Source organism: Cervus canadensis, chromosome 3, assembly GCF_019320065.1.
Source record: "Cervus canadensis isolate Bull #8, Minnesota chromosome 3, ASM1932006v1, whole genome shotgun sequence".
Lineage (NCBI taxonomy): Eukaryota > Metazoa > Chordata > Mammalia > Artiodactyla > Cervidae > Cervus > Cervus canadensis.
In genome coordinates, this window is record NC_057388.1 from 44119937 (window position 1) to 44146877 (window position 26941).

At 45.5% G+C, this 26941-nt stretch overlaps 1 protein-coding gene across 5 annotated transcripts in view; it reads right to left on the reverse strand.

The window, feature by feature from the left end:
* Positions 1-26941, reverse strand: part of ATXN7L1 (ataxin 7 like 1) — a 253029-nt gene that overhangs the window by 135409 nt on the left and 90679 nt on the right. For all 5 annotated transcript variants that reach the window (XM_043463018.1, XM_043463021.1, XM_043463020.1 and 2 more), the window contains one exon: positions 20244-20348. In XM_043463018.1, coding sequence (XP_043318953.1) covers positions 20244-20348 — 105 coding nt within the window. The remainder of the gene's footprint in view (positions 1-20243; positions 20349-26941) is intronic.

Sequence of the window (26941 nt, forward strand, 5' to 3'; positions counted from 1 at the left end):
AAAAGTAGAATGGCCCTCAAAGCAGTGGTTCTCAAAGTATAGCCCCTTGGGCAACAGCATTAGCATCACCTGCAGGCTTGGTGGAAATACAAGATCTTGGGCCCCACCCCAGATCCACTGAGTCAAAAAGCTCTGGGGGTGGAGCCCAGGCACCTCTATTTTAACAACCCCCTCTCACCCCCCGAGTGAACAATTCTGATGGCTAAAGGCTGAATATCAATGATTTAAAGGATTAAATATTTCAATCATTCATTCATTCATAAGACACTGATTGAGTGCCTACTATTTGCCAGATACTCTGAGGCAACAAAGAGGAATTAGAAGGCACTCCTTCCTCAAGGATTTTGCAGTCCTCCCTTCCCTGGCTTTGTGACATAGCTTGAGAAGAGAGCAGAATTCAGAGATACTGATTCAAGGAATGGAAACCACTCTTCACATGTAAAGAGCCTTTTCAATGGACAGGAGGCACACCAAAATTGGTTTTTTTTTTTTTCATCTCAAAATAGGAACTTTTCTAAAGTAAGTAAATGTGTGGGTTTAATATATCATGTACAGCTGGCTCAGCCTTTTTTAGCTTAAAAAAAAGATTATGTGATTTCACCATGAATGAAATGCAGAATTACCTTAAAGATTCACTTAGTTTCGTGCCTGTCTTTTTTTTTTTTTTCGTGCCTGTCTTTTAATGAGAAAGCTATTCTATTCTATCACCTTCCATGAAATCACACTTCCTTCCCCTTTTCTGTAAGTGTAAGTAAGATGCCTTACTCAGCCTTAGAACTGTGTCTATTGTACTGCCAACATTTGTTAATTCATTTGTTCCTCCCCAACCTTATCAAGTAGATGCAGCAAACACACAGTCTGTAGATGCAGAACAGACGCTGAAGAGGCAGGAACAGGAACCCAGACCCATCTTTTAACCCCACGACAATCACAGTGTGCTGTAGTCTAAGCCCCACGGGGTTCTAGAAGACAGCTAGTATGAACCACTGGCTAAAACTCAATTGGCTGGTCCAGGGCAGGCCTTGTGCTTGTACCAAGGGGCTGACTGTGTCTCTGGTCTGCCAAACAGCTTTGATTTTTTCTGTGGAAGAAATTTTAAATGTTACAGTTCATGCTAGTTTCCCCTTCAGAACCATGGATACTGAGGAGCTGGCCATAAACTTCTTCTGGTCACCAGCTCCAGTGGCCTGTGTGAGAATCTGCTCCACAGTGAGCAGATCCAGCTTTGAGAAGATGCTCCACATCTGCTCCTGTCTTAGGCTGCTTCAGTTATGCTCAAGGATTCAGTGAAACATGATTGGGACAGATATCCTCCCTGTGGTTAGGGATGAACTTGAGTTAATCCAGCCAAGCCTGGGCTCAGATACTCTGGCTCCTGTAGGGATGAAGAGTGTGGCCACAGAAGAAATCAAAGCTGTCTGGCAGGACCAGCAACACAGTCAGCCCCTTGGTGCAAGCACAAGGCCTTCCCTGGTCAGCCAAGTTCACTCACCACACTGGCCCAGCCTTCATCTACTGGGTGTCACAGCTCACCCATGCGGCAACCCAGAGGCATCAGGAGACCTTTTCTACCTACTGTATTCTTGGGAATAACCTAGTGACTTTATTTTTATGCAATTGAGAAAATCTAAAGTCCATGTGGGCTGTGTAGAAAACTGTGTGGGTATCTTTCAAGTCACATACAGAGCATGCATCTCAAGGTGAACCCAAACACATCCTCCATTCCCATTGGCTTTCTCTAATCAAGGCTTTTTAGAACATCAAGTCCAACCCTTAGTTCTAATTCAGGGGTGCCTGTTGGCTTCTGCCAAGGCACTGATTTGATTAGTGGCATTCAGTGGAACTACAGACATGAGATGTTGAGCTTACAAATGTGTGATTTATTTCAGAATTCTGAAATGAGGAACGCATCTATCGATGGCACACTGGAGGCTGAGAGATTCTGAGAAAGCATTTCATGCATATAAACAGCACATGCAGGGGAAAAGCAACGTGCTTATGGTCACAACCCGGAAGCTGGGGACCACCCCACTGCGTTCTCCACGCTCACGGAGTGCTGGCTCTGCAGGAAACTGCTGGGATTAGATGATCCTGCGTTTGGACACCCATATGCCACCTCATTTATCTACCTGTGACAGGGACAGTGCTGGAAGAGAATCAAAAGATGAAAAATTGCTTCTGGTTTTAAAGGAGCTGTTCAGGCTGGGTGTACGCCCAGGGGGAACCAGGTTTCATGCCAGCAGCCATCACTTCAACCTGTTATGAGGCCACATCTTGGCAAACACCAACCGGCAGATGATTGCTGTCTCCTTTCACCAGTGGGTTTAAAGACACTGGCTCTGAACACCTGAAATCTAGTCATTCTGAAGATGTGTGTGGCATAGAGCAGATCTGCCCACACGTTGCTGTGAGGCAGGATGGCAGACATTAGACAAGAGTTCCAGATGAGAGGGTTTTTTTCCCCATGTTGAGGCAGACAGATAACAGGGGAATGATTTTGCAGGATTCCAGAGCAGAGATACAGTATCAACAAATGACTGGGAAAGACTGACACGTGTAAGATAAGGAGATAAAAATTTCTGGGATAGTGGCCACTGGAATTTGCTTTTGTGGATACAGACCCCTCCTACTCCCACCCCTACCAAGAGTCCAACTTCCCTGAGAGCAGGGAAGAGATGCACTGGGGTTTCAAGACCTGAGCAAAACAAGTCCTCCACCATCCACTCGGCATATAGCTGGTGGTCCAACCAAGGTGGGACATCGTTCTGGCTGTGACACTTCTTCCTCTGTTCCAGCAGATGCTTCCTCTCTGAGAATGACCACATAATTCATGGTTGACACACTCAGTTCTCTGGAGGTGAACACTCCTTAACCCATCTAGTTTGTGTTTCTTCTCTGCCATGTGCTAGAATTCGCAAGGCTGGAGAAGTGCCTCACTATGCTTACGTTTACAGATGTTAGGCGCCCTGACAGTCCTCCTGACAATCTTTGAGACAGGTACTAATATTACTTGCATTCTGTAGATGGGAAAACTAAGACACGATGAGACAGAGGCGTCAGCTGAAGGTCACCTAGCTGGTCAGTGGCAGAGCCACAGTCATGGCCATACAGCTTGGCTGCAGGGTCTGGCTGTTTCTAACCCCTCCCTGCATCTCCAACACAACCAGCCTTCAAATTCAGCAGCTGAGCCCCACATGGGGACTGGTTAGATAAGGCCTCTGGAGTGCAGCGTGTGCCAGAAGCAGGAACACAGAGCCTGCAATGTGAAAAGATAGAGGCTCATCTCCAACCCCCTGACTGCTTTCAAAATCCAGGCCAGACGTCCAAACATCTATTTTGTGTTTGTTTTGAACATTCCACCACATTGCCCCAGATGCTTCATGCTTCTCTCTGTTCTCCTTCTTTAGGTAAGCATCTGCCTCATTCCCGCACACCTCCCACCTCTGGCAATCCTCCTGCTGCCAGTGACTGATGCCCTCTGCCTCACCTCATTATACATTTCAGCTAAAAACTCCTATTTTCCACATGGCAGCGAGGTGTATTTATAGCATGAGTCACATGCCAAGATGTTTCAAGATTATCATCTTGAATAATAATCCTGGTGCATAGTCACCATGCCCATCTCACAGATGGGCAAGGAGAGGTGGGAGGTCACAGCAAGGTTGCCAAGGAGTCCTAAACTGCCAGGTCTCTTAAGCCACTTACGTATCATCCTCTCTCCAGACTGCTTCCTCTCATCTTCCTGTTTAACAAAGTTATCGAAGGCCAGGAGATGAGAGATGCCCTTAAGACCAAGTTGTACTGTATCTGTGTCTGCACTCCAGGTCCCAGAATACTAACAAGCAATTCTGAGGTCCAGTGGCAGGAACATCAATGCTCAGATTTTTGCCAAAACCCATTTTCATTAGTAGGTTTACATGCATGAAACACTTATGTGGAGTTTTTGGTCTGTACAATTCTCTCATCACCCGTTATAACTAATCAGAATGCTGAGTGGATTTATTCGCATGCAGATCACAACCAACTAACTGCCTTCAACGTCTGCTGAAATGACCGTGACTTTGTTCTGAAGGAATCTTCAGGCCAAGAAATGAAAAGGCATATCATAACCTATAGGTAGGCTGAATAACATTTCTTTGGAGTCAACACTGTTAAGATTGTTTTTCAAATAGTTATTAGAGGAAGCTCAGATCTCAAGTGAAAGAGATATAAGAGAGTCAGAAGATGTGTTCATTGCCTGGAGCCGGGAATTAGAAATACAAAGACTGTCAGGTTCATAAAAGGTGAATTTGTCTCCAATTGTGGACAAACTATTTGGTGGCCTCTGTGTATTTTTCTCACTGGGGTCTCTGTTCATGACAAATGCATTGAGGTGAGATATGTGATGTTAGGGAAGTGGCTAAACTTCTTTGAGCTTCCAAACCTGGGAAGCCAGCCCCCACCAGTCCACCTTACTGAACTGTTACTCAAATCAAAATGAACACGCTAGGAGAGGCTGCTTCATAAATGGCAAGATGCTGTAGCTGTTTCTAAAGATACATGATCACCCTTAAAAGGCGGTAGTGAGAACAGAAGCCTCTCATCTCTGTTTTCAAAGGAATCACCTTCTAGAGATACTGCTGAGAAGTGGCATTTGGGAATGTGACTGCAGAAGACAGTCTCCGTCACAGGATTCAAAAGCAGGCAAGAGCACACCATTTCACTCGTTCACCATCTCTGCTCACGTTCGCCCTTGAGTCCTTATCTCATCATCCAGTGCAATACTTGGAGTACTTATAAGGACCCAGTGGAGACTCACACACATGAGACACACCAAAGGATGCCAATCTAAAGATTTCAGTTCCTCCAATGCAGAAAGTTTGTCCACGGGGAAAGAAACTGGGGGGATTTCTGGGAGCCTAAGTCTAGGGTAACCAGCTGACTTGGACTTGAATTTCTGGGTCAAGCGAGTCAGTGGACCTGAGCATCGTATTTGAATATACATTCTGCATCCTCCCAGCTGGCAGGGAACACAGCATCAGAACTAAGGGAGGTCTGGAGGAAGGCATATGTGTGTCTGTGCTCCTAAAGAGTTTATCCCTAGAGATTTATAACCTGGGCATTCCCCGGTCTCCTATTAGTTTCAATTTCCCTAGCTGACACCATTTTCTCACCATCAGGAATCCAACAGAATCACACCCCTTCTATTTTTCCTGCGTCAGATTATCGCCTCTAATATATCTCCCTGATCCCTGTTGGTGGCTTCCTGCCACTAGCTAAATCTTCTACCTAACAGCTCGAGGCATTCCGTGCAAAACTGCAGCCTTCAGCAGGACTGGGGCCTGGAGCTGCTGGGCGTGCCCCTTGTAACATTCACCAGGAACACACGTGTGCCGCAGAACTGTGGTCCAAATCGAGCACTGACTAGGGCACACAGCAGGGAAATGGCTTTTGGAGCCACTGAGGAGATGTGATCAGTGGGGATTTCCCCTTTAAAAACTTATAGCAAAAGCCTGCCTGAGACCATTCAATATTTATAAGTGGAAAACAGAGATGGCGTTTCTGTTCCGCCAAGAGCAATAGCTATTTATCACAGCAAATGACTGAAATAGTTGTACGTACAATGCTTTACTCAGCGCTGTAAATTACGGTATACAGAAGATTAAACTTAAGCCTAATGCTACCCTTGAGCTTCAACAGCTGAGTCCTATAAATGGATACCCGTTAAAAAGAGAGAATCTTTTTCCTGGTTACTGTTTAAAAGTGTACCTCTATTAAAAGCTTGTCTTAGACATAAATTACCAGGAAGCCTGCCCCTGGCCCCAGGCAGGCTCTTCCTCAGGGCACTGACTCAGAGAGTCACACCTAAATGACAGAATGACAAGCCTGAGAGCACGTGCTGTGCTGACCTGCAGAGGGATGGCATTAAGAGGGACTTTACATGGGCCTGAATGAACTCTGGGCCAGAGCAGGTGTAGGCAGGGCTCTGCAAGGCCTTACGGCGATCTTTATGGTTAAAATGATCCTGAATACTACCACTTCACAGAAAATGCTTCTGAAATCTGCTGTTCTGTGAAGTATCAAGGAACACAGACCTGGAGCCGAAGCCCCTTTCACTAACTACATTTCATTCTCCAAGCACTCGCTCCTCAAAGTATGGTCCATGGACCAAAAGCATCAGCATCACCTGGGAGCATGTTAGAAACACAAATTAGAATCTGCATGGTAGCAATAAACCCTCAGGGGGCTCACATGCACATTAAATTTGGGGCATCAGGGGATAAGTAAGCAGGTGTTAACAGGGAGGAACCCCTTGATTTTCACACTGGAAATCATTACATGTGACAAATGGGATTTATGGGAACAGGTACTAACACCGGGCTGTAGGATTCTGAGCTCTCTTTGGTCTAATCCTACTTCAGAACATTTTCAGGAACTTGAGAGATTTTTATGAGCTGGGAATGAATGTATCACTCTGAACTAGATAGATGACCCAAAACACCCCAGGGTATAAAACAGAGTGAATTAGCAAAAATTCATGCTTTATTAATCAGTCAGGATGCCTCTAATCCTCTTGTGAGTCAGGAGGCTGAGAACACGTGGCAGTGTTTTGAGCCAGGATTTCAATTCTTTGTTGTAATTACCAGTTGACTTTAAGTATGTAAAAATCTGTGTTGTTTGAGAAGACACAGATCCTGAACAACTGTATGAGAAAAAAGTTATCATTTGGTATGCATGTTAAATACTTAATGGTAGTCACTAAATAGATTTAAATAGACTAAGAGATAAAGGAAAATCTATTGTGACCAAACTAGCAGAGGGGAAAATGTTGAACATTAAGAAAACTTCTCTAATATAATGGAAGGCAAGAAAGGAGAACAAAAGCAAATAAAATGCAAGGTACACAGAACACAAATTGAAAGACAGAGATAAGTCCAAATATATAAAGTACTCACAATAAATGTAAATGGATAAAACTCATCTATGAAAAGACACTATCAGATTGGATTTTTTAAAAAGCCACCTATATACTGCTTACAAGACAGACACCTAAAACAAAATGAAAAGTTGAAAATAAAAGACTGGAAAGAGATAAGGCAAATGCATACTGACCAAAAGAAAATTAGGTAGCAATGTTAATCAGATAAAAATAGGACCTAAGACAAAAGCATTAATAGGGATGAATAATCCATCACTAAAATGACTTGAGTCATAAACTTATATGTATCCTTGGACAGCAAAGAGATCAAACCAGTCAATCCTAAAAGAAATCAACCCTGAATGTTCACTGGAAGGACAGATGCTGAAACTGAAGCTCCAATACTTTGGCCACCTGAGGCAGAGAGCCGATCCGTTGGAAAAGACCTTGATGCTGGGAAAGATTGAGGGCAGGAAAAAGAGGGTGACAGAGGATGAGATGGTTGGATGGCATCACTGATTCAATGGACATGAGCCTGAGCAAGCTCCGGGAGACGGTGAAAAAGAGGAAAGCCTAGTGTGCTGAAGTCCATGGGGTTGCAAAGAGTCAGACATGACTTAGCGATTAAACAACAACATCCAATAGCACAGCCTCAAAACTGTACAGCAAAAAGTGTTAGAGTTTCAGGAGAGACTGACATATAAGCATAAGAGACTTAAAACTCCCTTCTCAGAAATTACAGACCAAGCAGACAAAAATGCAGAGGATATACAAGATTTGAAGAACAAAATAAACAATGAATATATGGAACCCTGAACATAAAAGTGAGGTTATACAAATTTTCCAATCACGTATGACATTAAAAAAAAATGCCAGTGTAATCACAGAGGAGGTATCCTAAGTTATAAAACTTACTTTTTAAAATAAGTTTAACATATGTTAAACCTTATGCCTTACCCTGCCTTACCCTTATAAGGATAACATAACTTTCCCTGGTTATCACAAATTAAACTAGAAATCAAAAATAAAAATAGTAAGGCCCCCTCACCAAACTTTACATTCAGAAACTAAAACCACACTCCTCAATTACTACTTGGCAATGGTGTGATTTTTTTTCTACATGTGGCCTAGTTGATCTGGGACCAGGTTTATTTATATGACATTTGTCAGGGGTATCACCAGAAACAGGAAACTCCCCAAGCCATTATAGCTTCATTATTTTGTACTTTGAACTAAATTCTAAACCAAAGGGAACGTGAAGTACCTGACTCCAGGAAGAAAAGAAGGGATGTGCCTGGGTTAATTATGACCTAGTCATACAGCCCCAGAAGCTGCTGTTGGCTCATTCCCCAGACTGTGCCCTGTTCCACCATACCATGCCCATCTCCTGGGGCTAGCCCAGGAAACTAGCCCAGTTAACAACTACTGGCTGGATGCAAAGACTGTCCTAGAAGGGCTCCAGTCACCTGGGGAAAGGTGCTGTTCAATTGATGTGGCATCTTACAATTAAGAGAGTCCTGGAACTGAGCAAATTCCTAGCGAACAGTGGACCTTCTGAGAAATGATTGGGGAATGCTGCATAGGAGACACACACAAAACAGATAGGTCTAGGGGCACATCCCTGGGATAGAGTGTGGTCCCCCTGAGAAGTCCACTGAAACCAACCCCAAAACAACCACTTCCTCTGGACTGTGCGGCCAGTTCAACCCAATTCCAGCACTGGCTGAATGATGAAAGAAATATTAGAAAGAAAAACACCAAACAACCTAAAAAGAACAGAATGTGGGATGGGGTGATACTGGTCAAGTCACACTGACCACAGGTCTGCAAGTTCTGTGGGCCGGTGGGTCGGGGGGTTGGAATAATAGGAAAATAAAAGAGAGGACCACAGCTCTTTAGCCTCTGCTAGGGGCACCTGTGGTGATCAAAATAGCTCAGTGGGTTCCTGGCTCACAAATATGACCAGTCAGAGTGGGGGCAGCTCTCAGGGGAACTCCCCCTCCTGTCCTCGGCCTCCTCACTGGTCTCCCAGCCCCTCTCAAACATCATCAACACCGCCCCACTTTACAGAGGACCTGAGGCAAAGGCTCACTGTCGGGGCGGAGGCTCCCCAAACCTAGGGTGAGTGTCATAGTGGTAAGAGTATGACAGGGGAAGCTGAAAAAGTGGCATAAGGATTTTCCAAGCTGCTGTCCAGGTCTTGCCTCTTTTAATGCACCAGTAACTTGTTTCACAAGCACCCGGAGAGAGTGCCACCATCAGAAGATGCCTCAGAGTTGACAGGCGGGTCCTTGAGTTAGGGGGTCAGTCAGGGCTAGTGTCAAAGCACTCTACTGGGGATGGCGCAGCAGGGCTCCTGGGGGAGGCAGGCACGTTTAAGAGAACGACATATGGGGTGGGGACAGCCACCTAGTGAGGCAAGCAGAAAATCACAGCCACCACACAAGGGAAGCCACATTCATCCTAGAAAGAGGCCTCAGGACTTTGAAGAAATAATTCCTGTGAGAGAAAAGCAAAGCATCTATGATGCTAATAAACAAATAACAGGGTTAGTTAGGAAGCAAACCTTAGACAGAAATCAGTAGTTCCAGTTTTCTAAAATAAAGACTAGAGTTACTTTCTCTGGGGGGAAAACAAGACCAAACACGATTATTCATTCCATGTGAAGTAAGATTCATCACAGTGAACTGTTTACTTAATCTTTCATCATTTACTCCCTTCAACTTACATTTTCTCTCGGACATATTTATTTCCCATGTGCCTCTATGCAGCATTCCCCAAAGTGCACTTGTTTTCCAGAAGTGCCCAGCCCCAAGAAAGAGCAGTCCTGGGCAGACTCTTCACTACAGTATTTCCTTGATTCCAGGGTGCCATCGATTGTAAGAGGCCACATCAACTTAATAGCACCTTTTCCAGAAGAGAAGAAAACCTGCCATGGTAAATATACACAAGACATAGGAAGAAGCACTTTGACTTCAGAGACAACAGAGTTTGGAACCTTCTTTAGAGACACCCCCCACTCAGCCCCAGCATCCCCAAGGCAAGCCCATACACTCCTATATGTGACACTTTGGGAGGGACCTCACAGTGACCCCAGGCAAAGCACTCAGAATCAGCTCCTTGAGCAAATACTCCTGATGCCCCTCCAAAAGGTAAACTGATGGTGGAATGACAGGTTGGATGGGAACTGGGCTCTAGCATCAGGGAGAGAGGTGAAAATAAAGGAGAGTCAAAACCACCTTTGAAAACCCTTCCACTCATAAAGTACAGTAGACACAGTTTCAGGATGGGAGAATTTCCACAGCCAATTTCTCCTCCAGGATTGGAAAAGATGTTTGTTTTTCTGCTTGGGCCATGGATTAGGCTTGTATCTGGGACCACATTACTAACAAAAATGTTCATTATTGTTATTATTATTGTCACTCAGTACATGGCGGTAAATTCAGATAAATTAAGAGCGATGTGACTCAAAAGCAAAAGGGATGCATTTTTTGTTTTTACTGCGAGACCTCTGGGTGGTCTGACGGGCTAACAGGCGATGAGAACCTCCAAAGAGGAATCTGGCACACAGTCTTTCCCAGGCGTGTGTGTGCACCCAAGCCCCAGCTCTCAGCGAACGGATGGACTACCCCAGGGAGGAAACACTGCTGCTCTGCTCACTGCCCCAGATGGGGGCAACTCCAAAGTGACCTTTGGAATCAGCACTGGCAACATTCTTCGCTTGCATTTAAATAAAGCGATGGCTGTTCCCCTAATTTTCCTCAGTTGATACAGCTCTGAGGAATGGAATGAGCAGCCCATACAAGAGGACAAGCCAGAGATGAGTCAGAAGCCTGGGGTCATGTTACAGTGACAGCCTTCCAGAACTCAGCTGTGGTCAGGGATCAAAGCAGCAGCCTCTCCAGTGCAAAGTGAGGCAGGACGGTTCCCCTGCATCAGCTGCATCCGAACAGAGACAGTCCTTCTCTTTCAAGGAGCAACATCTTCTAAAAGCATGTGTTCGCTTACCTGTGGAATTTGGCTTATTCCCAACTTGGAAGTAAGTTTTCCTTCCAGGCTTTTGCCCGCCTTCCTTCCAAAATGCATTGTTTAAAAAGTGTTTTGAGTACCAACTGTAGATCCAGCATTCATCGTGTTAACTTCGGGAACACAATGGTGAGCACTTTGAAAGGGCTCCTCAAAACTCCTAGTCTGGGCCTGTGCCTGTGTGTGCAGTGGGGGTGGATAAGTAAACAAGCATTTGCAGTAGCTGTCATACATGCTAATGCTGGTGAAGTGGGGAGAGCCAAGAGCACTTGAGTTGGGATTAGAGGAGTCCTTCCTTCTTGCTGTCCGTACACCAAGTCAGGAAATGTCTCCGGCCTGGGACGCAGGGATGCAGAAGACACAGTCTCAGCCCTCGGGAGCTGAGTACCTAGAGCTCACAGGTGACTGTGGTATAGTGACTGGTGGGATGCAAAGGGCACGGGGACCAGCTGACAATTAAGCTGGGTAGTAGCTGAGCTCAGCAGAAATGTGCAAAAACACTTGGGGTGTCACTAGCTTAAAAAGAGGTTTAGCAGTGATATAAAAATAAAATCACCTATACTTGGAAAAAAGAAATCCCATGATATTGAAATGGCTATTGTTGAGGTCAACAGCATCCTTTGGTGGAAATCTAGTGACCTTTCCTCTTCTCGCTCAACCACTTGGCATTTGATTGGCTCTACAAACACTTTCTGCTCTTGGCTCCCATGTTGTCATCTTCTGTTGCTTTTCCTATAGGTCACTGGCCATTCCCCTTCTAACTAACTCTAAATGTTGACCTTCCCTTTTACAGTGTAACCCATCAGCAGATGCTGTCAGCTACATTTCCAAAATAGATCTCACGTTTACCCTTCACTATCCGCCTGCACAGCTATGCCTCAGTCCCTTCAAGGTCTCCCAGACTCCAAGCAGCCAGAGTGACCTTCTGAAAACAGAAGTCAGACTATGTCTTCCCCTCATGCAGGGTCCTCCCGTGTCTTCTCACCAAACCCAGAATGAAGCCCAAACGCTGGGCTCTGCCCTACGGCACTCTGCAGGACTGCCCTCGCTCACCTCTCTGAAGCCCTCAAAACACCTCACCTGATGTGCTCTTCCTATGGCTTTATCTCATTTTCACCTACATTATTTAAACTATCAGAACGCAGGCTTCACAGAAGTCACACTCTAGTCTTGTTCACCACTATTTATCTGCAGCACTAGAACAATGCCTGGTATATAGTAGGTGCTCAATAAACATTTTTCAAATAAATGAATGAATCAAAGCTATGTGACTCTGAAGAAGGTAACCCAAGAGATTCAGCCTTCAAGAAACAGGCTTGAATGAGATATAAGAAGAGGGGTTTTTTCTTTCAAGTAAAAATGAATTCAATAATACTAAAACTATGAAGATCCTCTTAATCTATCTCTAAATTTGAGCTGAATCATTACATCTGCTATTTGTCTACTTGTAAAATTTACCTGATTCACAGAAATGTGCAAGAAAGGGGAATTCCATTGAATTTAGAGGAAATTATCTACTGTTTTGGTGGTGGGGGTGGGGATCACATGGATTGCTCATTTGTTGGGGATGAACAAGAAACTACAGGCAGAACTGATGGTGGTACCCATTCCACCTCTCCAATAAGCTTGTTTCTTTTTACTTTTTGATATTTAAAGGTCTATCCAAATGCCATGACTCTCAACACATGGACTGTAATCAGTTTATTCTTCCATTGTGATTTCCCTCAAAACTGTGTCCAAGTTCTTCACCTATGCCAACAAGCAGATGATCAGAAGTGTAAGTTAGAAAAATGAGAGATAGGGAACTCAGGTGCCCCTAAGCACCTGCATTTAGGCTCCAGCATCCTACAGGGGACCAAAACAACCTTTCCGTATGGAAGTTCAGTTATGCTATTGCAGGGAGTTTGAGATCCAAAACATTAAATGAGTAGAGTGATCAAGAGTCAGGCATAGGCTGGAATCCTAGTTCTGCCACTCACATCAGCAAGATCTTGGGGAAATTTATTAAATCCTCTGAGTCTCCCTGTCCTAGGGTGTGAGACAGGAATAGTGGGAGCACCTTAGGGTGGCAGTAGGATTAAGTAAAAAAAAAATCCTAGCATATATACATGCTCAATAATTGTTATTGGTACTTTTCATCTTCCATTAACAGATAAGAAGAAAAGCTAGGGTTTGGGACCAGATCAACTCGCTATATTCTAGATACACGTTTAATTCTAATTTGAGCAGCAGCAAGTTCAAAAATATAAACATTTGAAGGGGTGCAAAATGCGGTCCTACTTTGTTGTAGATTTTTTCAGTTGTAATTCTTGATATAAGGTATCACCATTTGTTGGTCCATGATTAGTTTTGCTTTGGGATCTTCTTAGAATCAACTGTAGGAATTTCCTTAGTATCTGTCTTATGGTTACACTTTACCGGGGAGTATGGAAAGATGAAACAAGAAGAAACAACCACAGACATTGTTTCTGACTGTAAGGAACCCCAAAGATACATTAAGCCAGGAGTTAATTTTAGATCAGGGATACATTCATCAAATTAAGGTTAAAAAAAGAATCTCACTAACAAAATCAAGTTTGCACAGATTCACTTGATCTTGCCAAGTCTCATTAGTTAATACTGCTGAACTTGACAAAGAATATGTTCAATCTGACCAATTTCCTTTAATTATTTTATTTGTCTCTAGTGTAAATAATCTAGTTCATAAAAACAAAAAACAACTCACAATAACAACAGAAATTTAATCTCAACAAACAAATCCCACTTAATTGACCAAAAACTTCAGTCCTGCTCTGTGGCAATCTACACCTTCGGAAAGGAAGTTCTGGCAGGATAATTAGCCAGTGATGATACCCTGGAAGCCCAGGGGCACTGACATTGGGAGGGACTCCTGTTCTCTAGGGCTCAAAAGCACCAATGGTTTGTTTCCTCCTCAACTAGAGGTCACCCGGAGATAGACGAAATAAAGAGAACAAGTGCAGGAAACCCTGAAACCTCATTAATGAGGCTTCCACGTGTGGCACTGCTGGGCTCTGCTGCTCTTGGTCCCCACCCAGCAGCGGCGTCTGCATGTGCACGCAAGGGATGGAGGTGCCAGCCTCCAGGAGCCAGTTGCTGCCACTCATTTATTTTGTGGCTCAGCCCCTCTGCTTTAGCTCACAGTTCATTAAATTCCACTGCATCACCATCAAACATGCAAAACAGCTACTTGAAGGGCATTCAAAAATATAATCAGAAAAGGGACTAAAAGGGCCTCTCTAAGAAGGGAAAAAACTAATCCTATCTTGTCTTTTGAATGACATCTAGGTTCTTAGGTTCTAATATATATTTAAGTAGCAGTGACATCCAAGGAATATCTGTCTGATGGTTGGGGTGTAGGGCTGTATGGTTCTCTGCTTGGAGAGTGAGCACCAAAAGTGGGTGAAAAATTCTGAAGGATCTTTGTATACGAATGTGTTATTTCTTTTGCCACTTTTTCCCTGTTTTTTTGATTTTGAGGTGGGAAGTACTGCAATTTTATGGACTTCAGCAATCTATCTTGTTTTATGCTTTGAATATGACTGTGATGCGGAAATTATCCTGATGATCAGCTCATTGGAGGCTGAACTAGTAAACTTTCCACACGCTACTGTGTGGTTCCAGAGAACTGATTTCAGGGCTTGGTGTGCCCATGCACACACACGTATTTGAATGGGGAGGAAAACCTGAATGCAGAAAAGCACAGAACACTACACGGCAGGTGGAGATGTTACAATTCACAGCAGTGGCTTTCACCTCGGGGTCATTTTGTCCCCTAGCGGACACTGTTTTCACTGTTATGACTGGGGGTGGGGGCAGCTACTCGCATCTATTGGATAAAAGTTAGGGAGGTTGTTCAATATCCTACAATACAGAGGACGCCCCCATAACAGAATTTTCCAGCCCTAAATGTTAACTGTGCTGCTGTTGAGAAACTATTCTTTATGGTACCTTATTACGTAAATATATTAGGAGATAAGGACAGAAAAAATCATACTCCTTTCATTTAGGCAAATCATACAACTTCATAAATGTCCAACCCAATTACAAAGCCACAGCTAGAATCCACTTATTATCTTTCCCTTTACTTACAATATTTCAAATTGATTAAATATATGTAACTTCTAAATGTAATAAAAATATTTTTCCATTGTAGGTACCTCGAACCTTCTAGTTTTGAGCTTATATACAGGCTTATGCACACAAATGGGACCCCATACACACACACACACACACACACACACACAACATACACAGAGGACTCTTCAGAAGAAACGGCACTCTCTTTGCACTGAGGTTGGGACCCACAGTACGGATGCAGACAAAGTCAGCAAGATCACCCTCACACTGCACAGTAATCATAAATGAATATCCTTTGGACAAGACTTCATTATAAATCTCTGTAGCTTATCACTTGGTTAATGAAAGCATAACTCTTTTTTTCTTTTTTTTTAAAAGCAAACTTTGTTCCACCACTGTGCTAAAAGTACTTTCCACAAGTGAGCTCCTTTAATCATCAAAACAATCTCAGGAGAAAAACTACAATCCCATTTTAAGAATAGGAGACTGAAGCACAGAGAGGCAAAGTAACCTACCCAAGGTCACACAGCTAACAAGTGGAGCTGGAAGTTGAACCTAAGAAGACTCACCCCAGAGAGGCAATTCCCAACCACGTGGCTCCCATATCATGTTAGTGTATCAAGTCACAACTTGGGCTGGACAGCTATGAAGGGTAAGGATGTTGGTTGAGTGGGATCAGTTCACCCAAGGAGAGGCTTTTTCTGTTTCCCTCTTTTCTATCTTAATGCCTAAGTAACATCATCAACTCACCTAAGAAACTTTAGAAACAAACCAATCCCTCAAAATCGTAATCTCCTGGGCAGAGGTTTAAAAAGCATCTAAAGGGCTGCTATATAGAGGAAACAGTCCTAAGGGGCCCACACAGGTGGAGTGGCCCAGCCAAGCCCGTGACCTGGAGAGCGCCCCCGCCAGCCAGGCAGAGGTTCTCCTGAGCAATGAGCACATGCCTGCTTTTTACATCTAGGACACAAGCTTGGGGCACAAAGTCAGGAATAACAGGAAAGCAGCCAGTCCTGGGAGTGGGGGGGAGGTGGCCAAGGCTGCCTCGACCTGGGCAGGGACCCCAGAGAGATAACAGGGAGCTTCATGGTGTTTCCAAAGGAGCGGACACAAATATAAACCACATTAGTAAAGGGGGATCCTCAGGACTCCTGGCAATGTAATCATCTTTAGGCCAACAAGTCTTGCCTCCAAGAGTGTGGGAAGCCGAAGATGAATCACAGGCCAGAGTCCGCAGGCTGACCTCCACGCGCACATCCCCCGAGACAGGGTGAGAAACGAAGGCAGGAAGCACTTGACTGAATTGGTTTTCCCATTTTTCATAAGAAACATTCAACGTAATAAAAAAATAGCCACATTTTATTGACAATAATAGCTATCCTTTCTTTATTTCCTTACTATGTGCCAGGAAACTACTTTATCTCTGTTCCTCACAGTAACTCTGCAAGGCAGGAACTATCGCCTTCATTTTAGAGGAAAATGAGGCCCAGAAAGGTCATGTAATTAGCCTGAGGTCTCACAGCTAGGAACCCAGGTCTGTTTGACTCCAAAATTCACGATTTTTTCCATAATTGCTTTCACTGTTTCACATTACCATCAACCTCCAAAGTCCTCAGAACCAACTGCCTAAATACACACACACACACATACACACACACTTCTTCCATTTAACTTACCCAGGCTACTGAAATCTTGAAGGCTGCCATGCACCCATCTCTCTGAATAGGCTGTGATCCTTAAAATCAGGCACCAAATCCCAGGCACTGAGAATAAGCAAGTTTCCAAGAGAACACATAGCCCAGTCCCCTGTCACTTAAAAAGGTGAAGAGTCTGGGGTCTTAGGGCTGGGTAAGGCTGAACTGGGACCTGGCCCCTGGGCTGTGTCCCTTCCACTGCACCTCAACTCTGCTTCCCAGGGCCAGGGCTAGTGATGATGAATTCATTTCTGGGTGCTAAGAATACAGAGCTGAAAAGGTATTATTAATACATCCCTGGTCCCGAAAGGATCCTCGAAGCTGGTGGGTGTAGCTGAGACAGCCCACGGGTAACTGAAGTGCAAGGCAGGAGCCGGGGAGGCGTTCTGTGAATATGAAGAGAGACAAGCCGTGTCCAGCTAGAGGCCATGCGGAGATGCCATGGGGAGAAGAGAAATGAACCCATGCTCTGGGTGTACCACAGGAAAGCGCCTCTCACCAGTCATTTCGTACCAAAACCCCTGCGGCAGGCAGAGCACTCATTTTATAGACCAGGTGGAGGCCACCAGCCTGAGGTCATGTAGTTAATGGGGAAGTCATGTGAAGTGCTCTGTCTGCCTCCAAAGCCCACGCTCTCTCCATTATAACAAACTTCAAATGCTGCTCTAAGGAACCCTGGTGGCTTAGTAGGCCAGGAAAGTGGCACTTGAGCCCTCACCCCGATTTCAACCCCCGTGGCTCTGCTGGGCATCTGTATTCATCCTGGGGTTCTATAGACGAGATTCCATTTGAGAGAAAACTCGGCAGATAACATGATCGAATCTGAAGCCAGGTATTATGATGTGCTCCCTGGCAGGCAAGTGGGTTCAGGCCTTGGAGTTTGGGCTAGGACAGAGGGGCCTGGGAGCCACACAGGGAGGAAGTGAGGGACAATGGCTATGCAAGCCAGGGAACACGCACTTCCCTCACTCAGGAGCTACGCTGCCTGCATTCAAAATCAGGCTCTACACCTGCTTAGTTTGGAGACCCTGGGCAAAGCAACCTAAGCCTTTGCTTCCTCAAGTTCAAACTGGAAGTCATATTGGTACCTACTTAGCGGGGGGCGTTGAGAGGATTACATGTTCAAAGATAAGGAAAGCATCTAGTACAGTCCCTGAAACCTTGTGCAAAGCCATTCTCATTAACTTGTTGATTACAGCAAGGCTAGTCATGGGAGGTAAAGAGCAAGAAAAGAAATACTGTGATACTATAGGAGGAACTCTTAGGGCAGCTAAGAAATCCTCCTTGCCCCTTAAGTGTTGCCCTGGTTCTGAGCTCTGCCTTGCATTCTCCTGCCCTTGATAAATGCGGGTGAGAATCTGTGGGATACGTACCTGACAGACGAGGGAGGCTTAAGGGCCTCCATTTGCTGAGCTGTGGTCGTGTCCTACCACTGATTGTCAGCTGCTTCAGCAAGCCCAAGAAGACTGGGTTTCAGGTGATGAGATCCATAACCCCAAACCCCCAAACTAATTTACTGCCATTGCTCAGAGCAGATGGCTACAAAACCCTCGGCTGTGTCCCTAAGCTTGACTTGCTCTTGAACCAAAAGGCCCAGGATAGAGGGAGGCACGTGTCAAGGGAGCCAAGCCCTAGCCCTAGAGGTCTCCTTCACTGGCTATGTGGGGTCTTGCCTTGGGAGGAATTCTGCAGGGCACAGTGGGGGTCCCGGGTCCCATTTAGGTTATTTCCATCAGAAACCCTGCCAGTGAATTAAGTTCCCAGGGAAGGTTTTGACGGCTTATGGGATTTTTCCTCGTCTCGTTCACTGCTGTACCCCAGCACCCCAAACAGCAGCACATCCTAGGAATGAATGAATGACGATCCCTTCCTGCATCTTCATGAGACAAACAGGAGCAGGCACCACAGAGCTTCCATGGTTGCTCCCTGACCGGCCAGCTGTGGGATCTTCTTGACCTGCTCTGCTGCTGACTCCCCTGCTTGTCACCTCAGCTGGTAACGTCAGCACCGCGCCTCTGACAATCTGCCCGGGACAGGTGTGACCTTTTCTCTCCTCCTGGCGGATGGGAGGGTCATCTGCTACAGGGCATCTAGCAAGAAGGTCAGTGAGTGCCCAGCACACGACTTGCTCCTTTTATGCTCTATCTGCCAGAAATGAAAACGTGAGAGTGGGAAGCGCCCACAGAAGTCATCACTCGTGGAAGAGACAAGGAAACCAAAGCCTGAGACATTTAGGAAGTAGCCCCAAGTCACAGAGGTGGCTGCCAGGAGGGGCAGAAGACCTGCCCTCTCAATGAGAGCCAGGAGCTCTTTATATGGCACTCACTAGGAGCCTCTGTGCCCATGCAGGTCAGAAAGTCTCAGAAGCCTGGATTCTTCTTTCTACATATTATAAACACTAAACACAACTACAGTACACACACAGACGCAGGCTATATACATAAACATACCACTATGCAAATGTCATATACATATATACATATTGGTAACTGATTATGATATATATAACTTCAATAGTCCCAAGTACCTCTACTGGTGAGATTAGATAAGCTCATCTCCTTTTATTTTATACCTATTTATTACAGAATGGTGGTAACTGAAGGGCTAGGGGAAAAGAAGAAATCCTGAGTGTAAGAAAGGAGAAATATGTAATTTGTGAAAGTGTATTCGATATTATAATTGCTTTGACTTTTTTTAGGTATAATGGTTAATGCACTTTGAAATTTAACACTAAAGAAGGGCATTCGGACTTTATGTTCGACAAAAGAGAGGAGACTTTAAACCAAAAGATTGGGAACTACTGTTCTGGAACTCAGAGCACATTACAGCTTTGGAAATCGGCTGGTCCAACAACACCCCGTTTGAAGAGAAGGAAACCTCCACTCAGGTTAAGTCACTTCCTACCCTCAGGTTGGTAGCTGTTTATCTGCTCCTAGGGGAGCAGCCGCGTGGACGTTAGCTGTGGTGTGCCCAAGGCACCAGCACTGAAGGAGGCCAGCGTTTGCTGTGGAACTGCTGAAGGGTTTCACACCAAGGATGTAAAGACAGAGGGAAAGCAAGTTCCCAAACATGCCTGTTTTTTTCCTTTTTTAAAAAAAACAAGCAGCATTCTTGAAAGAGGAGAAGCTGAACTCATGGCTTTGTTTGCATTTCCTGAGGGCTGGCACCCCAGTGGCCCCCACGGTGGGCTGCCCTGGCCCCTCTCTCTCTCGGAAGAACCAAACATCTGGCTGTGAGGCGGCAGGAGTGGCTCCTCGAGCCACTGCTGTCCCTCCCCTTTGTCCCCTGCAAAGACCACCACCCATCTACCTAAACAATGGGACGTTTTCTGTCCGTTGTCCCCACAGCACCGAACATTTTGGCAGGAGGACTACCCCTGACTACCCCTAAGGCAGTCGGCTTGGAAGCCGAGGCAGAACCCCAGGGGGATTCACCCAGGGCCGTGGGCTCAGACAGACCCAGGGCCAGGCCACAGGGCAGGGCTCCTCTGGAATGGTGGACGTCGGCCAGTGCAGGAGTCCACTTACCGCAGTGGGACTGGAAGACCTGCGGCTTGACGACCTGGTTACAGGCGCTGCACACCACGAGGTAGAAGTCGTCGTGTGCTGGGTAGTGGCCAAACAAGTGCATATCTGTGGGGGGAAAGGAAAACAGGTTGTTTTGAAAAAGCAACCAAGTCTTAGAAGGTGGACGATTTCTTCTTGGAAAGTCCTCCAGGACAGGTTTTCAAACAAGACCGGCAGAAAGGCAATCATCTTTAGGAAAGGGAATGCAGCTTGTCCAAATGCAGCTCCTTACTCTCAGAGAAGCCCATGCCTCCAAGAATCCCTCCTCATTTTCCTTGCAAATGGATGGCTACCACTGAAGGCTTAGTCCACGGCATTTGGGCTGCTCAGAATCAAACGCCACAGAGAGCCACTCTGTCCTGAAAGAGGGCCCCAGGGTTCACTGGGACCCAGCGAGGCTCCAGCTATTTTAGGATGAGGGGGAAGTTCACCCAAACCCATTTCAACATAAGCAGAGGCCTCTCTGGTGAGTGACAGGATGAGGAGGGCTGGAGAGAGAAAAAGGAGTCATCCTGGTTTCGGCAGCTGCCTGGGTCCCCCATCACCTGCAGAAAACGCCAGGGGAAAAGGAAGTGTCCAGACAAGTGGCTTGCTGGCTGCCATCATTATCCATTCTTTTTTTTTTTTTTTATCCATTCTTTGCTTGGGATATATTTACCGAGTTCTTAAGTGTGCTGGGCACCAACCGTGCTGGGTGCCAGGACTAACTGGTGAGCAAGAACAAGGGCCCTACTCTGCTGAGCAGAAAAGAGAAGCACTGACCAGATTCACACAGGTCATCGTGTGGGTGTGTCTGTGGTACCCACTGAGGAGGGGAGCAACAGGGTCCCACGAAAAGCACGTGGCAGGCTGACTTAACCTTGACTGAAGCATTGGAGAGGCTTCCCCGAGGAGGGATTAGAGAAAGAAAAGGTCAGGGGAGAGAGGGGGAGTTTGAAGTCCACCATGGAAGGAGATTCTGTGTGTTGGAGGAAGTTCTTGGCTGAAACAGAAGAACAAGAGGGGAGCCCGGAAGGTATAAGCTTTGTGGATCAACATGGAGAATACCCCTGGACAGAGGAGCCTGGCGGACTACAGTTCGTAGGGTTGCAAAGAGTCAGACATGACTGAGCAAGTAACACACATACACACACACACATATAGATTTTGAACCTGACTTTAGGAACAATGGGAAGCTACTGAAGGTTTTTAAGCAAAGTGGTGACAGAATCAAATACATACTGTTGAAAGATCAGTTATGCGGCCTATGAGACACAACAGCATACATATGTCCACACAAAAACCTGTTCATGCATGGTCACTGTAGTATTACTCATAAAAGCCCATGGGTGGAAGCAACCCAGTTCAGTTCAGTTCAGTCACTCAGTCGCATCTGACTCTTCACGACCCCATGGACCACAGCACGCCAGGCCTCCCTGTCTATCACCAACTCCCGGAATCTACTCAAACTCATCTCCATTGAGTTGGTGATGCCATCCAAATATCTCATCCTCTGTCGTCCCCTTCTCCTCCTGCCCTCAATCTTTCCCAGCATCAGGGTCTTTTCAAATGAGTCAGCTCTTCGCATCAGGTGGCCAAAGTATTGGAGTTTCAGCTTCAACATCAGTCCTTCCAATGAACACTCAGGACTGATCTCCTTTAGGATGGACTGGTTGGATCTCCTTGCAGTCAAAGGGACTCTCAAGAGTCCTCTCCAACACCACAGTTCAAAAACATCAATTCTTCGGCGCTCAGCTTTCTTTATAGTCCAACTCTCACAGCCATACATGCCTACTGGAAAAACCATAGCCTTGACTAGATGGACCTTTGTTGGTAAAGTAATGTCTCTGTTTCTTAATATGCTGTCTAGGTTGGTCATAACTTTCTTTCTAAGGAGCAAGCATCTTTTAATTTCATGGCTGCAACCACCATCAGCAGTGATTTTGGAGCCCAGAAAAATAAAGTCAGCCACTGTTTCCACTGTTTCCCCATCTATTTGCCATGAAGTGATGGGACCGGATGCCATGATCTTAGTTTTCTGAATGTTGAGCTTTAAGCCAACTTTTTCACTCTCCTCTTTCACTTTCATCAAGAGGCTCTTTAGTTCTTCTTCACTTTCTGCCATAAGGGTGGTGTCATCTGCATATCTGAGGTTATTGATATTTCTTCTCCCAATCTTCATTCCAGCTTGTGCTTCCTCCAGCCCAGCGTTTCTCATGATGTACTCTGCATATAAGTTAAATAAAGAGGGTGACAATATACAGCCTTGATGTACTCCTCTTCCTATTTGGAACCAGTCTGTTATTCCATGTCCAGTTCTAACTGCTGCTTCCTGACCTGCATACAGGTTTCTCAAGAGGCAAGTCAGGTGGTCTGGTATTCCCACCTCTTTCAGAATTTTCCACAGTTTGTTGTGATCCACACAGTCAAAGGCTTTGGCATAGTCAAAAAAGAAATAGATGTTTTTCTGGAACTCTCTGGCTTTTTCGATGATCCAGCGAATATTACCAATTTGATCTCTGGTTCCTCTGACTTTTCTAAAACCAGTTTGAACATCTGGAAGTTCACGGTTCACATATTGCTGAAGCCCAGCTTGGAGAATTTTGAGCACTACTTTACTAGCGTGTGAGATGAGTGCAATTGTGCAGTACTTTGAGCAGTCTTTGGCATTGCCTTTCTTTGGGATTGGAATGAAAACTGAACTTTTCCAGTCCTGTGGCCACTGCTGAGTTTTCCAAATTTACTGGCATATTGAATGCAGCACATTCACAGCATCATCTTTTAGGATTTGAAACAGCTCAATTGGAATTCCATCACCTCCACTAGCTTTGTTCATAATGATGCTTCCTAAGGCCCACTTGACTTCACATTCCAGGATGTCTGGCTCTAGGTGAGTGATCATACCATCATGATCATCTGGGTCATGAAGATCTTTTTTGTATAGTTCTTCTGTGTATTCTTGCCACCTCTTCTTAATATCTTCTGCTTCTGTTAGGTCCATACCATTTCTGTCCTCAATAAGAGCCCATCTTTGTGTGAAATGTTCCCTTGGTATTTCTAGTTTTCTTGAAAAGATCTCTAGTCTTTCCCATTCTATTGTTTTCCTCTATTTCTTTACACTGATCACTGAGGAAGGTTTTCTTATCTCTCCTTACTATTCTTTGGAACTCTGCATTCAAATGGGTATATCTTTCCTTTTCTCCTTTGCTTTTCGCTTCTCTTCTTTTCACAGCTATTTGTAAGGCCTCCTCAGACAGCCATTTTGCCTTTTTGCATTTCTTTTTCTTGGGGATGGTCCTGATCCCTGTCTCCTCTACAAGGTCATCAACCTCCGTCCATAGTTCTTCAGGCACTTTATCAGATCTAGTCCCTTGAATCTATCTCTCACTTCCACTGTATAATGGTAAGGGATTTGATTTAGGTCATACCTGAATGGTCTAGTGGTTTTCCCTACTTTCTTCAATTTAAGTCTGAATTTGGCAATAAGGAGTTCATGATCAGAGCCACAGTCAACTCCCAGTCTTGTTCTTGCTGACTGTATAGAGCTTCTCTATCTTTGACTGCAAAGAATATAATGAATCTGATTTTGGTATTGACCACCTGGTGATGTCCATGTGTAGAGTCTTCTCTTGTGTTGTTGGAAGAGGGTGTTTGCTATGACCAGTGCGTTCTCTTGACAAAACTCTTTTAGCCTTTGCCCTGATTCATTCTGTACCCCAAGGCCAAATTTGCCTGTTACTCCAGGTGTTTCTTGACTTCCTACTTTTGCATTCCAGTCCCCTATAATGAAAAAGACATCTTTTTTGAGTGTTAGTTTTAAAAGGTCTTGCAGGTCTTCATAGAACTGTTCAGCTTCTTCAGCATTACTGGTCAGGGCATGGACTTGGATTACTATGATATTGAATGGTTTTCCTTGGAAATGAACAGAGATAAATCATTCTGTCATTTTTGAGATTGCATCCAAGTACTGCATTTCAGACTCTTTTGTTGACTATGATGGCTACGCCATTTCTTCTAAGGGATTCTTGCCCACAGTAGTAGATATGGTCATCTGAGTTAAATTCACCTTCCAGTCCATTTTAGTTCGCTGATTCCTAAAATGTTGAAGCAACCCTGATACCCACCAACTGTTGAACGCATAGATGAAATGTGATATATTCACACAATGGGATATTATTTGGCCATAAAAAGAAGTGAAGTACTGATGCCTGCTATAATATGCGTGCATGAATATTCAGTTACTTCAGTCCTGTCCCACTCTCTGCGACTCTATGGACTGAGCCTGCCAGGCTTCTCTGTCCATGGGATTCTCCAAGCAAAAATACTTGAGTAGGTTGCCATGCCCTCCTCCAGGGGATCTTCCCAACCCAGAGATCAAATTCACATCTCCTGTGTCTTTTGCATTGGCAGGATGATTCTTTACCGACTGAACCACCTGGGAAGCCCCACCACAAGTATGGATAAACCTTAAAAACATATGCTAAGTGAAAGGAGCCAGTCACAAAAGGCCACATATTATATGATCCCCTTTATATGAACCGTCCAGAAGAGTCAAAGCCACAGACAGAGAGAGGAGATTAGTGTTTGCCTTGGGCTGGGGGAGGGGCTGGAGGGAACTGGAGGAGAACTGCTAAAGGTTTACAGGTTTCTTTTGCAGATGATACAAACATTCCCAGATTGACAGCGGTGATGGTTGCACAAAGCTGTGACTATATTACAAACCACTGAACTGTATGCTTTAAATGAGTAAATTGTATGATACATGAATCATATCTCAGTAAAGATGGGGTGGGAAGTAGGGAGATCAGTTTGGAGGAAACCAGTGGTCAGAGCCTCCTCGTGGGCCGCTGGGTGGAGATAGAGCCCTGAAGGGCACTCCCCCTGCCTTTCCTTAGCTGACTGGCTCCAGGACCACTGAGAGCGGGGTGGACAGAGGAAATAAAAGACACAGCCTTCATGAAAGTTGTTTGCCTCACACATTTGAGTTTCCTCTCCCCACCCGTATGCCCTCATTTTCTAGACTCAACCTGTGTTTTTACCGAAAACCATCAGACACACCATCGTTCTCCTAGCTGCAGGGGGAGGCCAAAGAGAAGCTGAGTTCCTTCTGATGTTAGGACAGCTCATTTATAACCCAACGCATGCTTCCAGTGCAGCCCAGATACTTAGAAGGAAGTGGAATTGACACATTGGTCACATGGCCAGGAGCCAAGACCCCTGCTCCAGGGGAGGCTGGACTGGAAGGGTGAGACGGGCCCTCACTGGTGCGAGGACCCCGCGCGCCCGTGGCGGGATGCGGGCCAGGCTGGGGCACAGGCGCACGGAGTCTCTGCAGCATCTGCGGCTCCAGGCGTGGCCTGTCATTTCCCCTCTAGGACTCGCCTCTGTTTCCACTCTGACTAAGACGTTACCGGAGGGGAGCGTTATTAGTCAGTGCCTGGTAGGAGGAGGCCTGTGACAAGAGAGGCCGAGAGAGAACCCAGCTGTGACAGAGGCCCAGGCGGGGCCCACACAGCGTCCGGTACCCTAGCTTCAGAGCCTCCCAGCACATGGAGGACACTCCCAGTCCCACACTGCTGACACCACTCTTGCTTTACTTTCAACTTACAGAATATTTTTATAATATATATTCTTTTTTTAAAAATAACAAAAGTGATACGTGTGTTTTGAAGATACATTTGAAAAATACAGAAAAGCCAGAAGAAATTAAAAAAAAAAATCACTGGCAGCCTTTATTAACACTTTGCATCTCATTTAGATTTAGTCACATTTTCTATCCAGGAACATGTGAAACCAGGAGCTGGCAAGGGCTAAAACATTTATTTATTCAACAGCATTTCCTGGGCTGCCTTACAGTCTGTCTGCAATAGATCAGGCTATAAGGGAATGAAAGAAACGCATTAATTTAAAAAGCAAAAAAAGCAGCCGCAAACTTGCCTGAGCACCTACTCTGTGCCAGAAACTGAGTGCGGCAAGGAGGCTGAGAGGTGGGGGGTGGGGAACATGGCTCCTGACCTGTCATGGGCCCCGATGACCTGTCCAAGGTCCGTCAGGCCTCTGGCCGCTGTTCCACTTCAGCATTCCTTCAGGAAGCTGTGGCGCCCCCCGCCCCCCGCCACTCTCCCACATCTCTGGGTCAGTGTTAGGCTGGGCACAGCCTGGCCACGCTGAGCGTGTCCTACTCTGGGCCCTTCACTTCACTGGGGCTGTTCCTGGTTTCCTGCAGGGCAGTTTCAATTGTGTCTGCTTAAAGCACGTCTCCTGTGGAAACTGAGAGGACCTGCTGACCTGCTTGCTTATTCCTTAGTGATCGGACCTCAGAATCTCCTCAACAGGCTTCCTGGGTTCTGAGAGTCTGCCAGACGGGAGCAGGATAAACCCTGTGGCTTCTCAGAAGACCACTTCCAGGGGCCAGGCCATTTTGGTCAGTGTGCCGTCTGTTTGGGGATGAGGGAGGAAGGCCAGGGAGCATTGGAAATCACTATGCCTGGCATCATGTTGGATACACTATTAATTAACTCTCCCTCTCAATTTACCACCCAAACAGAACTTTCAGCACACAGTTAAAAATAGTGGTGTGTTGATATGGGCTCGTACCGGCTTTTGAGAGCCAACTGTGCAAGTCTCCTAACGTGTTCCATGAGATCAAGGAGGTAGCTTGAAATCAGACCTCATGGAGT